Consider the following 16184-nt stretch of genomic DNA (forward strand, 5'->3'; position numbering starts at 1 on the left):
ATATTGGTAGGTATTGAAATAATAAAAAGGCATGTGTAAACGTAAATGTAATTTTTATTATTACCATCCATTACCTTACATTTAGAGTAAATGTTGGAAGTGGCCGCCATCTTCTTGAATACAAGCTTCAATTCTTTTTACAGCGTTTCTTGCAACTTTTTCCAAAGTTTGTGGCTGGATATTTAATACAGCTTGTTCAATATTGACTTTCAGTTGTTCAAGTGTTCGTGGTTTGTTGCTGTATGCTTTTTCTTTGAGGTAACCCCATAGAAAAACATCTGCTGCAGTCAAATCTGGAGATCTTGGTGGCCACAAGCCTCGACCAATAACACGATTACCAAAGAATTCCTTAACAAAATCAGAAGATGAACCTGCATAGTGCGATGTCGTACCGTCATGTTGTAGCCAGCAGTGTCTGTCTTTCTCTTCCAAGAGTGCAATGAACTGAAATAAAATATCCTGATATCGTTCTGCATTAATGGTGTACTCGAAAAAAATAGAACCAACTATTTTCTTCCGCGATATCTTGCACCACACGCCCAACTTCTGTGGGTGTAGTTGTTTTTCATGATAAACGTGCGGATTTTCAGCAGTCCAAATTCTACTGTTTTGGCTGTTTACATAGCCATCCAAATGAAACCATGCTTCATCTGTGAAAAATAACGATCCATAACATTAATTCCATCACACAGAAATCGACGGAACCATTGACAATATTGTAGCCGTTTTTCTTTGTCGGGCTCAAGAAGTTGATGAACCGTTTGAATGCGATAAAGTCGTAATTGTAATTGTTTGGTCGCCCGATGAACAGTTGATTTAGACAAATTAATTTCAGCAGACAAATGTCTGATCGATTTATTTGGCAAGGCGAGTAATCGATCTTTGATTTCAGTGACTGTATCTGTATTCAACACTGATGCAGATCTTTTGTGTTCCTTGTTATTAACAGAACCAGTCTCTCTAAATTTTGCAACTAACCTTAATACTTATGTTTTGTTAGGAGCTGGTTTATCTGGGTACTTATGGCGAAACAAATCTTGCACTGCAACCACTGATTTCGTACTGAAGTACGACTCAACAATGAAAACACGTTCATCTAGCGAAAACACCATCTTGTCTCTAGCAATACACTGAATGTTATGATTGCATTGTTGTTACTATCGGTAGTGTTCTACTGCGTCGCCGCGATGTTCAGATGTTGGACGAGTCCATTTCAGTAACGAGTAGGGAAGTAAGCTTAACTTTTGAAATTTCATGGATGAGCGATTGATGGGTTGCGTTTTATATGGGACTCCCTGTATATTCATACCTGACTTTGGTGTAAAATACAGGCAACTAATTTCCACTCTAATTCAAAAAATAAATCTTTTACACTCTTTTTTTTTAAGTAATAGCCTATAAAACATTTATTTTTCTATAGTAGTTTATAAACATGCAATTTTGAAAAACTTGGCAATAAAAAAAATACAACTAATATTAAATCAACAGCAATATTAATATAAATATAGTAAGTAATTTGAAATTCTTTGTTACGTCTTTTCCTTTATTAGAAGAATTTTCATTCAGCTATTTGAGTGAATGAAAAGTCATTATCTAAAAATGTGTTTTTTGCAGATGCATGATTTGTGGAAACGTGGAACAATTACTGCACGTACAAAATGCTGGGCACAAGGTTTAGAAGGTTGGATGCCATTGCAGTCAATAACTCAGCTAAAATGGTGTTTATGTGCCGACGGTGAGGCACTAATGGATGAAAGTCAGTTATCTGCACTGATTTTAAGTATGCTTATCAAGATGTGTCAATATTATAATAGCAGGTTTGTCCTATTTATTCACTATAATGTAATTGCTATTCTAAATATTGTATGTTAATTAATATTCCATATTGTTTTATCATCAGACAGTTTCTTCTTTTTTTTTATTCTAACAACTAAAGTATGCTGATAACATGATATATTGTATCATTATCAGTTATTGTTATTTGTGCTTAATATTATATTCTTATGTAATAAAAATATAAGTAAGCAGTAATAGCACTCAAATTCACCATCTAGTGGTCTTCTGTTACCAGCACTTACTTATAAAAGCTACAGATATTATTCTGTATAAAAAGATCAAACAAAATAGATTCAAAATTCATTCTTGCATTTAAATTTTACTATGAAATTTGTCAATAAAAACTATTTCATACTAAACTGTTATTTTCAAAATTGTGTCCTTAATTTTTTTTTTTCAACTAACCAAATATGAGCTAATAACAAAAAAGAAAAAGAGAATAAAAAAAAGCTATTCCCTAAAAATGGGGTCAGAGCTCCTTATAAAAATTTAAACACTATTTCTATCAACAGTTACTACAAATTTTAATATACTCTGTTTTTGTCATTTTTTTAAACCCCTTTAATAAAAATAATCCTAACAGCATGAATCCAGCTCTTACTGCTTTATACACATCCTAGTTCATTGTTTCAATAATGAACTTGACCATCATCTACCAAAAATTATTAAAAAAAAGAAGTTTTATAAACCATTTTTATGTGTTTGAAAGCATTTTACAAAACATTTTTATAAAGTTTAATTTCAGTTAATTTTTTAATTTTTATGTTTTTAATTTAACTTGTCAACATGTTGACTTTATTTTTATCTCTACATAACATCAGATGTATTTACCTGTTAATATTTTCAAGCATTTAACACTTTGAAAAATTTGGTAGTATATTTTGAAATTTTATTTAGTTTAAAATTTATTAGAGGCACTAATTCTAAAATTACTTTTTTTCAATAAATTATAAATGTTAGTGTTACACTTATTTATGCACAACTTAATATATCACCTAACATGCACTGCTCAAATTACACGATTCTTTTCATATATAAAATTATATAGATTGATCACAGATATTCCAAGATCATCAAACTTGACCTTGCATAAAGATTTAATCGTATAGTATTGACTTACATGTTCTCTTTTACTCATGAAGAGACTTGGTTTCCAACAGTTTGAAGTTTGAAGAATAAGCAAGGAAAATGGCAATGCTTAATTGACTGAAGTCAGTGGTTTTTTATTATTTCTCTTAAATACATGCCAATCTATTGGCTGGAAAATAATAAAAAGGAAAACAAATTTCTGATACAGTATAGTTACATTGTATGTATGTCTTACTTTATTTTAATGTATTATGTAAAATGTGTTTTATGATGCAAGGGTTTTGCAATAAATTTACAGAATATTACTCACGATTGCAAGAGTAGAAAAACATACCAATGAACAACATAAATTTTAAAAACATAACCTCCTAAATATAATAAGCCTTAATAATTAAGTATAGTTTTTGAAAACTATACTAGATGTATTATATTACACTTATTTATTGTATACTAAGTGTATTATATTAGGTGTAGGTGAGGTGTTCCCCCAAAGTAGAGTGATACATGCATGCATTTACTATATATGTGTTTGTCATTCTAGGAGGATTTTTCTATTTTTCAAATGAGAATGTTTTTCTTGATTTATTCACTCAACTGGTCAACAACAACGCATAATATTCTACAGTTATTGTTCGTCCTTTTTCCAAGTAATCAGTTTAGATGATAACATGTGCATCCCAAAAAACCGTGGCCATCCCCTTACCGGCCGATTTCACCATTTTTGCCTTCTTTGGGGCCCATTCGCCTTCAAAAACCCACTGTTTTGACTGTTCCTTTGCCTTTTAAATACACGTGTTTTAATCACCACTTGAAACTGACTTTTTTTCCATTTTTCTAAATGAACAATAGCTTGTTGCTTTAATTGACTATGACAATGAAACCACGTGATGGATACAGCTGAAACTTTAACTGCACTCTAGCGACAAATGATGCTTAATAAAAGCAAACCGTTTTTGATACTACAAGCGCCATGTCTTGGATTTTCTAAGTACTTATTGAACAACCCTCATATAATAAGTATAACACTTTCAGTAATTATGTTGTTGACACTTATGACATAATTTTGTTGAAGTAAAATACTTATCTATATTTAATGTTGTTTACAATTATAATATTACATTTATCTTTGTATTGTTATTGATTGGATGTTTTTGGATATTTAAAGCTTGGTTTTTTGTTGTTTTTCTGTTAGAAATACTGATGGTGCAGTGATCTGGCCTATACCACGAATAAAACGTGAATTATCAAAAAAAGAATCCTTACAGCATGTAGTTCAAGTTTTGCTGACATTTGATCCAGTTCTTGTTGAGAAAGTAGCTACTTTATTATGCCACATAGCAGAAGATAATTCAATAGTACCTAATCTTTTTGAAACTGGTGTATTTTATTTTATCCTCATGTATACAGGTTCAAACGTGTTACCTATTGCAAGATTTTTAAAGCTAACACATACAAAACAAGCTTTCCACAATGCTGATGAGGTTTGTTGGTTATATGAGTATATTATGTATTACTTTTCTTTCTTATTATTAACATATATTATTTTTATGACCTGTTTTACTGACTTTATAAATTTTACCAGTATATTATAAAATCTTATATAATGGCTATCTTTATTCTGCAGTCTTATTGTCGACATTTTTTCCATTTACTTGTTGATTACTATCTTAATCAGCATACAGCGCAAGACCAAGATCTGTCATTTCAACAGTTATCTAATGGTAATATGATTTTTCCAAGTACTTAAATGATACATTTTTAAAAGGATTTTCATCTCCTTTCCTTCTCCATATAATGAAATTTTCAATCAGTGTTCAAAATACTTAATGCAGTTACGTGTTGCAATTAATATTCAAACTTGTTTAGTTTCTAACTATGTAATAACAGGAAATTGATTGATTTAAGATGAAAGATCTGGAACCTCTCTTTAAATTTGTTTTTCTCTTTAAAGTAAAATTTTGCCAATTTTGTTATACTGAACAATACACTATAATTAATCAGAACTTTCTGATCCATGTAAATGCCAAGATATGATTATGACTATCAACAATTATTTTACACACACACATTTATATCTATGCAGGATGTATCAGATGTTCTCCCAGGATTTTCATAAAGCATTCTACTCGTGAAAATAATGGAAAAATTTCATATAAACATTTACCTTAAAATGCTTTTTTGCAAGTTATGGCTAGTAAAATGTGGTCATACTGAAATTTTTAGAGCAGATTTAGTGATTTCCTATGATTTTTCACCTGAAAAATTGAATAAAATATATCCCAGAACTGTATCTGCAGATGTTTTTGAGTAATCTGGGATAAAAACCCCTGTTATTTATGTTTGATGTACAGTAACTTTAATGAATGAATATTAAACACATTAAAACAAAACTTGTACAGAATTTAATTCTGAACAAAAATGTAAGATAAGTTGAATAAGATAAAGAAAATTTAGTAAAATTTGAATTTTATTTAGAAACTGTATTAAAATTAATGCTAATTTTTTTATTAATGACTGAAATACTATAAATTATTTGAAAAATTATTACTTCAAAGTTGACAATAAAGTAACATCAACAATGCCATTTGACATTAAATAATCAGTGTTTTTTTTTTTTTTTTTTAAATACTACTGTATTAGTATTTAAATCATTCTGTAAGGTATATTAAGTATATCAGATACTGTAAACTGTGCTGTCGTTGCAAAGATTATCTTTGAATTTTAGTTTGAATGTGATCAATTTGCCATCGAAGTAATGCTGTACTTATTTACAACAGAGGAATACACTGATATGGTATTAATTGTGGGTTTGTGTAATGGTAATGCTATAGCTGCTGCAGTAGAATGTGAAATACATTTTCCAAATCGCAGGATTTCAAATCCCACAACAATTAGCGTGACTTTTCGCAATCTTCGGAATACAGCTTCAGTACCTATTATTCATACTAGCTATGTATGATCTGTCCAACACGACATTATTATTGATGAAATTATTATCAGTACAGTCCAGGCATCAATCACGACATCTTTCTAAGCGGATCGGAGTTCCACATTTGATGATATGGCAGACACTTAAACAAAACAAGTTTTATTGTTATCGTAAACAGCCAGTTCAACATCTACTACCATGAGACAGTCCGCTTTGCTTAGCGTTCTTGAAACTGGTGGTACAGTCAACAACTCTACAAGTATATTTTGTTTACCAATGAGGCAAATTTTACTCAAGATCGTGTCAACAACTTATGCAATGAGCGTGCATGGGTAAAAGTAAATTCTTAGGAAACTGTGGAAGACAATTTTAACACCAGTTTAGTGTCATTGTATGGTGCGTCCTGCTTCAGAATCATCTTTTTGAACCATTCATATTACCTGGCCACTTAAATACTGAGGTCTACTTGCACTTCCTTCAAGAAGAATTGCTGCAGCTGCTTGAAGATGTTCCTCTAGTGTTCACAAATTATACTTCCAGTACAATGGTGCACCTCCCCCACTTCTCTTGTGCTGTTTCCAATCACTTAAAACATCATTTTCTTGAGAAATGAAGCTCCACATTCCTGGCTTCCAAGATCGCTTGATCTTGGACCTTTAGATTTTTGCATTTGGGGATGGATGAAAGATATTGTATACAAAACAAAAATATATTCTGATGAGGAATTAATTGTCCTCATTGTAGATGGCGGCTGAGCAACTTAGAAACCCTGAAGAACTAAATAGAACAAAACAAGCAGTACACAAGCGTATCAAGAAATGTGTTGAAAATGGCAGGCTTTTTTTTGAACGTTTATTTTATGTTGCAGTACTTCAATGATGTTAGCGAACTTCAAAATGCCATGAAAGATTGGCAAGGTATCCAGGTGGTTGAATTTTATAAAGAAGTTATTGTAAATTAATGAAACACTATGACAAATGCTTGAATTTAAATGGCGACTATGTTGAAAAATAGTTAAAAGCTGTAGTTTTAAGTTGTATATAATAAAATATTTTCATGCAGGTCTTTTATTTGTAGCCAAATGGAGTTTACGTTCCGAACCACCCTTGTACATGGTTTAAATTATATTACAGACTGTCAGATTAATGGATTCTACAAACATTGAAAAAGTTGTGCATAATCTGCTTGTTAGGAAGGCATATTACTTTATTGATGAATTTTTAAACAATGCATTTCTGAGTATTATGTAATTTTGCCTGTACTGTTTAGATGTGAAGATTATTTATGTATATACTGACACTACACAATTATTCTCTTTGGAAAAGCATATTACTTTGTAAAAATTAATTGCAATTGAGATTGTACATATTATAAATGGATGTTTTTATTAAATTTCTAGGCACAATCATCAGAGTTAATGCAGAGAAGTATTTTAAGCCAGTTACTGCCTGAAGCAATGGTGTATTATTTAGAAAACCATGGGCCAAAGAAGTTTATGGAAATTTATCTTGGAGAATATGATACGCCAGAAGCAATTTGGAATTCTGAAATGAGGTATTAATATTCAGTAAATGCCGCTTATTAGAATTACTTTTGTACATAACAAAGTGATTCAATATAGCGGCTGATTCAATTAAGTAATTTTAAGCGGCTGATCAAATGTAATTTTCCTGTATGTTACAAACATAACCTAATATTACATAAAAAGATTGTAAAACATTATACATGTAGTTTAATGAGTATATGTATTAGGTACCGTATTTACTTAGATAACATGATCCATTAATTAAAACAAACTAATCTAATATTGAAAAAAAAACTTTCTTTACTGTAATGTGTTTTTGTTTAGTCAATTCTGTTAAATACAGTACTGTATTTTAAAAAGATTCAGTTCAACTACTAAAAAATGGGAAATATTGTAAAATGTAAATTTATAAAAACGTTTAATGCTATGAATTAAGAAAAAGCAAATTTGTAAATTATGTATAGAGTACACAGATTTCAGTTATTATAATTATAATTTCGTATAACTTCTTATCTTTTTTTATAGTGTTCCAAGCATCACTTTCCACTATATAAAAATCATGGAACTGTTCTGGTCTTCCTTCTCATAATTCCAAAATTTTCCTTAGACCTGATATCGTATCGTAATTTCTTTTAATGATAGTACTTGCAGTCAAATTTCCTGTGCTTTTTTAGTCTTGTCCTCTCCCAGCCCTTCACTCATAATTTCTGACCAATTTCATCATTAGTAACAGGAACACAATCAGGAATGTTCTTGTCAACAGAGATCCATTGATTAATTTTACCATCCACATCTTCGATTTAACTTATCGGAATTAATAAAACCAGCTTTTTTGAAGCAGCTTTACTGTAATGTACATCTTTTTTTATATACATTGCAGCGTAATGTTGCTTCGTTTTAGTTATTAGGATTATGGAATATATTGTTGGGAAAATAATATTGATGTTTGTGCATATCCATATACAGTCGTCGTATATAAAAGTATGTATAGTTTATAGCTATGTATATTTATGCAACTGCTGCTGGGTGAAATTATATAATTTGAGTATTATAATCTGCTTTGGGTACCAATTTTGATTGGTATCAATGACCAATGTGTGGATTTATAATTTACCAATGACTTTTCATTATTACTTTTATTTTATTTGTAATTAATTATAAAGAGCAAGAAGAAACTAATTTTTTTAATATACTTTGATAATGTCATCTAAGTACCAGGTAAATGTGAATTTAATAACATTGTCTTAACACTTTGAAATTGGGTATTTATTGTTTTTTCTCAAGTTGAATTTTTTGGGACATACCAAATTGAGTTCTTGTTAAGTTGTAATTCATTCTAATTTTGTTCTATTGCTTATTTCATCAAACTGTCATTATTATGTACTAGCAGACCCGACAATGCTTTGCTATTGCTGGATTTGAGTATGTATATATATATATATATATATACATAGATCAAATGAATACAATTGAAAGTTTGATAAAACATTAAAAAACTGCTTATGTTTAGAACAAGAACATTACAGAACTTCACAAAATTTAACCTTTCACTTTATCCCTTTTGCATTTTTCCCTTACAATTTTCACCCTTTTCCAACTTTTCCCCTTTTCCTTTCTCCTTTTTTTTCTTTTTCCATTTTCACTTTTTCCTTTTCCCATTTTTCCAGTTTACCCTTTTTTCCTGTCTCCCTTTTTTCTTTTTTCCCTTTTTACCACATGTAAATTGGTCCAGTATTTTTTTATTATATAGCAGACGTACAAGAACACTGCCTATATAAAATATATATAAAAATATATCTATAAATGTTATAGAAGTAGAAAGTCTGTTTGTATATTTGTTTGTTTCGTAAATATCTCGACAGTGCCACCTAGCAGGTCCAAACTAATTCAGAAACCTTTGCGAGCATGCGCACAACAGCTCATGAAAGTTTCATCGCAATCAGTGCAATGTTATAGGAACATATATGGGACAAACAAACATTCATTTATATATATATATATATATATAAGATTAAAGCTGTAAAACTGATTTTAAAAATTTTCTTATGCTTACTACTTTTCTAATAAATATTTGTATTTGAATAATAGGAGAATGTTGAGTCAGAAGATAGCTGCTCATATTGCTGACTTCAGCCCTAAATTACGTGGAAACAATAAAAAGTGTTACCAGTTTTTGAACATTCCTGCTATCTGGTATCCTCAACTTGAAAATGAATTGTTCTGTAATATTTTCTATCTTCGACATCTTTGTGATACCCAGCATTTTCCAGATTGGCCTATTAAAGAACCAGTAAGTATAAAATTAATTTTAATGCTTATCATTATTTTCTATCGGTTTTATTTTTGTTTCATTTAATGGTTGCATTCTTGTCTTATCCTAAACCAATTAATTCCAGCTTTCTTCCCAATTCACCATCATGTTTTATCTGTTATGTTTTTAGCTATAAACATATTTCTTTCTCTTTTTTTCCTTTTTTTAAGTTTTATTATTATATGTATTAATACTGTATAGTTTAAAACATTGTGGTCATTTAGTGTAAATTATTTCTTGTTATTTATTATTTGGTTTTCACCATTTTTACATATTTGGAACTCAAAAAGCTTTCCAGGTTAAAGATTTTATTTTTTTTCTGTGTTAAAATCAAAAGCTTTATTTTGAGTGTATCTGTTAGATAAGTGAACGTAGTTGACTGTAATAAATTAGTTTTAAATATTAATTTTGTTATAAATAGTTTAAACTGCTGTTGAGAAATAGGTAGCTACTGTTTTCAATCACTATTTTTAATGTACCAGTAGATCAGAAATTTGGTATTAGTTTTACACCTTACAGTCATAACTAAATTAATAGTCCTTTACGTTGCTTTTACAACATCAGTCCATTTCCTACGTCTGATAAAGACATAGTTAAGAAAAATAACTGATTTTTATAGTAATTTATCTTATTAAGTATATATATATATATATATATACACATGTGTGTGTATGTGCATGGTTATTATAAATGAATTACTGTTTTCAGGTTAATCTTTTGAGAGACACACTAGAAGCATGGAAAACTGAAGTTGAAAAGAAACCACCTGCAATGTCTGTAGATGATGCATACGAGGCATTAGAATTAGAACGTGGTCAACACCATGAAGAAACATCCGTGAGAAAAGCTTATTACAGATTAGCTCAAAAATATCATCCTGATAAAAATGCAGAAGGAAGAGTGAGTATTTTTTCATTTGTTATTAATGTGTGTCTAAAAAATGAACTGCTTGTTTCAGTATTATGTTTTTTTAATTTCAAGCCAAACTTTCACATGTATTAAATTTTGACTCTGAAAGAAGAATACAGCCATATCTTCCATTTGTCTGATTCAGTAATACTGCCCAAAATTGATAAAATTGATTGAAGAATTCAGTTGCTTAAATCTCTGCTAATATATCCAGAATTCTGTTTTGTTTGTTTTAAATTATTCTTTAATTATGTTCTTTTGGTCTCTGTATGAAACTTTTAAAAATAAATCATAGAATATAAGATATATGGCAAGTGGATAATGTATGATAAAATACTTATTAGGTTTATTAGGTTATTTTTGTTTGTTTGTTTCAGTTAAAAAATTCGGCCATTCACTGCAAATATTTTTACTCATTAGACCTTTATAATGGCACTTGAAAGTTCTCCATTGTTTTCATAAATACTGCAGGAGAGACATCTGTTAAATGTAACTTAATATATTAAATTGTATTTATAATGTTCCATGTGATATTTTTTAACTGCAAGGAAAGGAAAGGTTAAAAAGTTGAAATCCAAAATTTTTTAATTATGAGTAGATTTTGAGTATCAAGAAAATTCCTAATGTTGTAAAATTGAAAAGCTAAAAGTAAAATTGAACTCAAAAAAACAGAAAGAAAGATTGTACCTGAAGTAATTGAAAAATCAATTTGCTGGTTAGCTATAAATTTACCGCCAAATGGCTCTCTATTTTTGTGTTATATAGACTAGTAGTAGTTACTAGTCAAGTTACTGCCCATGGATGCATTTGGCCCAGTCTAAATCATTACAGAATAGTTTCTCTCCATAAATTACATTGTAATTTACAATCAGCAAAAAGTAGCAGAGAGAAAGTTCTTTAAGTATGTTTAATCATTTATAATTGTAATTGTGTTTTTCTAATTCAGCTTATAAGCTTATATTGACAGATATTTTTATTTCTCATCATGTTAATTTTTTTTTTAGGAAAGATTTGTCTTGATGAAAAATGCATATGAATTTCTATGTAGTAGAAGTTCTTGGGCTGAAAATGGACCAAATCCTAAAAATATTAATCTTATTCTTAAAACTCAGAGCATTTTATTTGATAGATATTCTGCTGGTAAGTTAGCTGTGACATAATGATGTTTTTGTACTGCATATTCTCATGGCACTTTTAATTCTAATTTGTCTTAGTGTGATATGTTTCATGTAAAATGTTAGTATAGCCTGTTTTTAAGTAAGTTTATGTTGGAGTTGTGTTTTATGTACAACGGTCAGTTGAAATATAATGCACACTGGAATTAATGGGAGAACAAAATGTCACATAAAGCAACAGGTGCAGCCAGCTTGTAGCTTCGTTCCTCTACCGTTAACATTCCAATTTGTTGACTCATACATGACCTCTCATTTTCTGTCAGTTGCCAATGTTACATCTAAAATAATGTGCAGCGATTGAATTTTTAACATCAGAAAAAGTGACCGCTAGTGACATTCATCATCATCTAAAACACATTTATGATGATGCAACTGCTGATCTAAGTACTCTGATCTGAGTAGAGGAGCAATAAAACTTTATGCATCAGAAACTGGTAAAGCAAATATTGAGGATGAACCTCGCAGTAGTGTACCAGTTTGCAACTGATGGTAAGCACCAAAAGGAGGTGGATGAATATTTGAACCTACACCACACCCTCCTTAGGCAACAGATTTGGCATCCTGTGATTTTCACTGCTTTCTGCAATTATAAAAAGGGATATTAAGGGTATTCATTTCAATATGGATTATGACCTCAAGGACACAGTGAGATCATGGATCAAGGAAAGATTGCCATTCTTCATTGACGAAATGAGAAACTGATTAACCATTGGGAAAAATGTGTACCCATAAATAAGTGATGACTGTGGAAAAAATGTAGGATTTTGTAAAAAATAAAATTACTTTTATTCTATATTTGTATTTGACTATCTCTTTTCATTTGTGAGTTATGAGCAACTTTTTTTCTTTTATTTCTTTCACTTTTACAGAATTAATAATTAATTTATGCAGTAATCCTAATACTAATAATAATATTACTTAACTTAATCATACTTAAATTAACATTGTTTTATAATACAGTTTAATATTTATTACTTAACTTAATTATACTTAATTCATATTATTTGTAAAAGATGAAAGATTAGGTGTCCACAAGGGTCTTGCCCATTTTGTGGCACCATCCCTTTTATATTAATCTTTTTAGTTTGAGAGAGGGAAAAGTAAACAGTTTTATCTTATATAGGAAGATTAGTTTTGGTTCAATTCATGATTTACTCTGGTGGAAACTTTTCTGCAGTTAAGTATAGAGAAGATCAATCGTTACTAATAAACCTTTCATCCAGTGCTACCCGTTAAGTTATATATGTAAAAAATCTATTACTATTTTAAGACCAATAGTATAAAGCATTATAATTAATTATGTATGTAATCATAAATCATGTAATTACATGGAACATACTTTCAGCATCATCAATATTAATTAGCCATCGTCTTAGTAGCTTTAAAAAAGTGTTTAGGTTCCTACTGGTCTTTATATGATTAGGAAGTATGTTATACAATGTAGGAGCAGTACTTGAAAAGAACTTCATATAACTCGTTTTATTTGCTCTGGGGACATATACATTCCTTTTACTTCTAAGTTCATACTCGGTTATCATACTATCTCTATGACCACTTCTGATAAAGAAAGTTTTCATTACTTTATAAACATATAAATAACGTAGTGGTAATATAGACAATTCCCTAAATATTGGCAAAGAATGATCCGTAGTTCTTTTTTTACTTATCATTCTAACGAATCTTTTTTGGATTTTGATTATGGAATCTAAATGTGTAACTGTGTATTATATTTCAGTCACCACTTGAAACTTACTGTTACCGTTTCTGTTTTTTAATTATCTTGAGTGATTTGTACTCATAATTTATTATTCCCAAAATCCTTCAGTTTATTTATCAAAGAAAAGTATTTTTAAGTTTAATACTGTGTTCAGGAAGTAACAGGACTACTAAGTTGAATAAATCACGAATAAAAAAAATTAATTAATTGTAAAAAAATTTCATTAAAGCTTTTTATTATTATTATTATTTACTTTTTGGATTTCTATATTCTTTTTTATATAATTATAGTGTATAAACTCTTTAGCATGCATTCAGACCCATTTGAAAATTTATTGTTGCATTTTATTGTTTATTTTTTATTTAAAGAACAAAAAAAAACAAAAATGAAGTATAAAAGTAGGAAAAAAACCCAAGGGTTTTATATTCATATGTTCTTTTCTTTTTTTCTTTTGATGTTTTATATTTATATTTTTTTTATTTTATTTTATATATATATATTACTGTATTGAAATTAATCTTTTTAAGATTCATATTATTCCTTTGTACTGTTAAATATAGATTTTAAATTCTAACATAAGCCACCTAGTGCAGACAATTGAGATACATTTCTTATCTTAATTTAAAATAATTGAATTTATTTACCTTTAATAAAATTAAGATAAGAAATGTCTTATCTCAATTCTCTGTACTAGGTGGTTTATGTTAGTAGAATTTAAAATACATAATTATACACAGCTGATTTCGGATAATTGGCCCCTGGCTAATTGGGGCAGCGTTTTTTAACAGTTCTTTAAAGGACAAAAAGAAAATGAGATTTTATGCTGATAAGTACTTCATTTATTTGGTTCATAATTCTGCTTATTCAGGCCAATATCCGATGTATATTTCTTATTAAAAACAAATACAGGCTAGTGGTGAACAACAAACTTTGTGGTCCTGAGAATTATGCAGCTAGGTAATAGTATGGATAGTGGCAGTAAACATTCTGACAGATAAACTGCAATAATGACGCTTCAGTCCATTAATCATAACAAATGACAAACATAATCAATCAAACATTAATCATAATAACAAACATAATTATCATAAGGAGTTTGTCGTTGCACATGACATCAACCACAATGAGATTGATGTTTAACAAATCCATTCTAAATTATGGTTTCTACAAATTTCAGTGAGTCATACCTGCTGAAGGCACTAACTCCTTTGCAATTTATAGTTACTTATAATTTGTCTTCTGTATCATTGAACATGGAATATTCATATTTACATGCTTCTGTTTTTTTATTTCATGAGTGTGAATTAACTTAATTTCGCCAACAAAGGATGTACTGTAACAGTTTTTTTGTTACTGTCCGGTTGTTTGGTTATCTGCAGTCATAGTTTTTTATTTTTTTTATTTCCAGTGGTTTGACACATTTTGTTGACGTTTTAAAATGCCATTTAGCAATATGACATTGAACGAATAAAGCTTCTTTGACAAAATAAAAACATCCACCTAACTTAAGCCAGCATAAACTATTAGAGCTAACCGGTGTACCAAAACGTATGATAGCTTGTATCGTGCTCCAAGAAGATAAATATGAAAAGAATAGGTTTTAAAAGATAATGTAACATTTCAGAAAAGAAAACATGAAGAAAAGGATCCATTGTTGAGGAAGCTCTGAATGAATGGTTTGTCACTATAACTTCGCAAGGTGTTTAGTGTCAGTGGTCAATTGTTTAAAGACAAGGCAGAAGATTTTGCTAAAAAAAAGGAAATCACATAAAATACAAGAAGGCTCATGGTGAAAAATTGAATGCTGCTTCATGGAAATCTGTCAAATTCTCTGAAATTCTTCAGAATTTTTCTGCTGAAGACATTTACAACACCGATGAAACGGGACTTTTTATCGTGCTATACCAGATGGGTCCTTGTGCTACAAACATATGTTATCTGGATCCAAAAAATCTATTGGACCATGTTACTGTGCTTTGTTATGTTAATATGTCGAAAAAGGTGACAAAACGAAAACTCGTTAATTGGGAAGGTTGCCAAACCTTGTTTTAGGTGGCTTAGAATGGAGTTTGCAGTATATTATGTTTCTAATAAAAATGCTTGGATGACGAGTGCAATCTTTTCAGAATGCCTTAGCAATAGGGATGTTGAGTTGCAGAAAAAATTAAGAAAAATCAAACTACTGATTGACAGTTGTGCTACTCATTCGCAACCAATTTGTTTAAAAAACATTACTATTGAATTTTTACCGCCCAGTACAACAATTCTCGTCCAACCATTGGATATGGAAATTATAAAAAATATGAAGTCTGTTTACCAATATAAGTTGGTGAACCACATTCTTCTAGAAATTGAAAAAAATTTACTGAATCAGGCTCTACAACTAGAGAAGTAAATGCAAAAGTCAACTTGTTGCATGCAATTCAGTTCATAGCTGACAGCTGGGAAAAAGTCAGTAAAATGACAATAAAAAATTGTTTTGCCCATTGTTGTTTTTCTAACCCAGAAGAAGAGCCAGAAAATATGCATGAAAATGATAGTAACATGTCACTGCAGCAAGTTGAAAATTATCAAGAAATTGTGCAGATTGACAAAAATGATGAGTGTGACATGATGTGATGTGTGTAGAAAAACTCCAGTCCACATGCAGCACAATGGATGAAGCCAGTGATGATGAAGATGAACCAGACATA

At 29.8% G+C, this 16184-nt stretch overlaps 1 protein-coding gene across 2 annotated transcripts in view; it reads left to right on the forward strand.

The window, feature by feature from the left end:
• Positions 1-16184, forward strand: part of Rme-8 (receptor mediated endocytosis 8) — a 189307-nt gene that overhangs the window by 113513 nt on the left and 59610 nt on the right. For both annotated transcript variants that reach the window (XM_075361095.1, XM_075361097.1), the window contains 6 exons: positions 1615-1817; positions 4118-4406; positions 7254-7408; positions 9468-9669; positions 10399-10590; positions 11604-11739. In XM_075361095.1, the coding sequence (XP_075217210.1) occupies positions 1615-1817; positions 4118-4406; positions 7254-7408; positions 9468-9669; positions 10399-10590; positions 11604-11739 (1177 nt within the window). The remainder of the gene's footprint in view (positions 1-1614; positions 1818-4117; positions 4407-7253; positions 7409-9467; positions 9670-10398; positions 10591-11603; positions 11740-16184) is intronic.

This window comes from Lycorma delicatula, chromosome 3 (assembly GCF_047948215.1).
Source record: "Lycorma delicatula isolate Av1 chromosome 3, ASM4794821v1, whole genome shotgun sequence".
NCBI classification, from domain to species: Eukaryota; Metazoa; Arthropoda; class Insecta; order Hemiptera; family Fulgoridae; genus Lycorma; species Lycorma delicatula.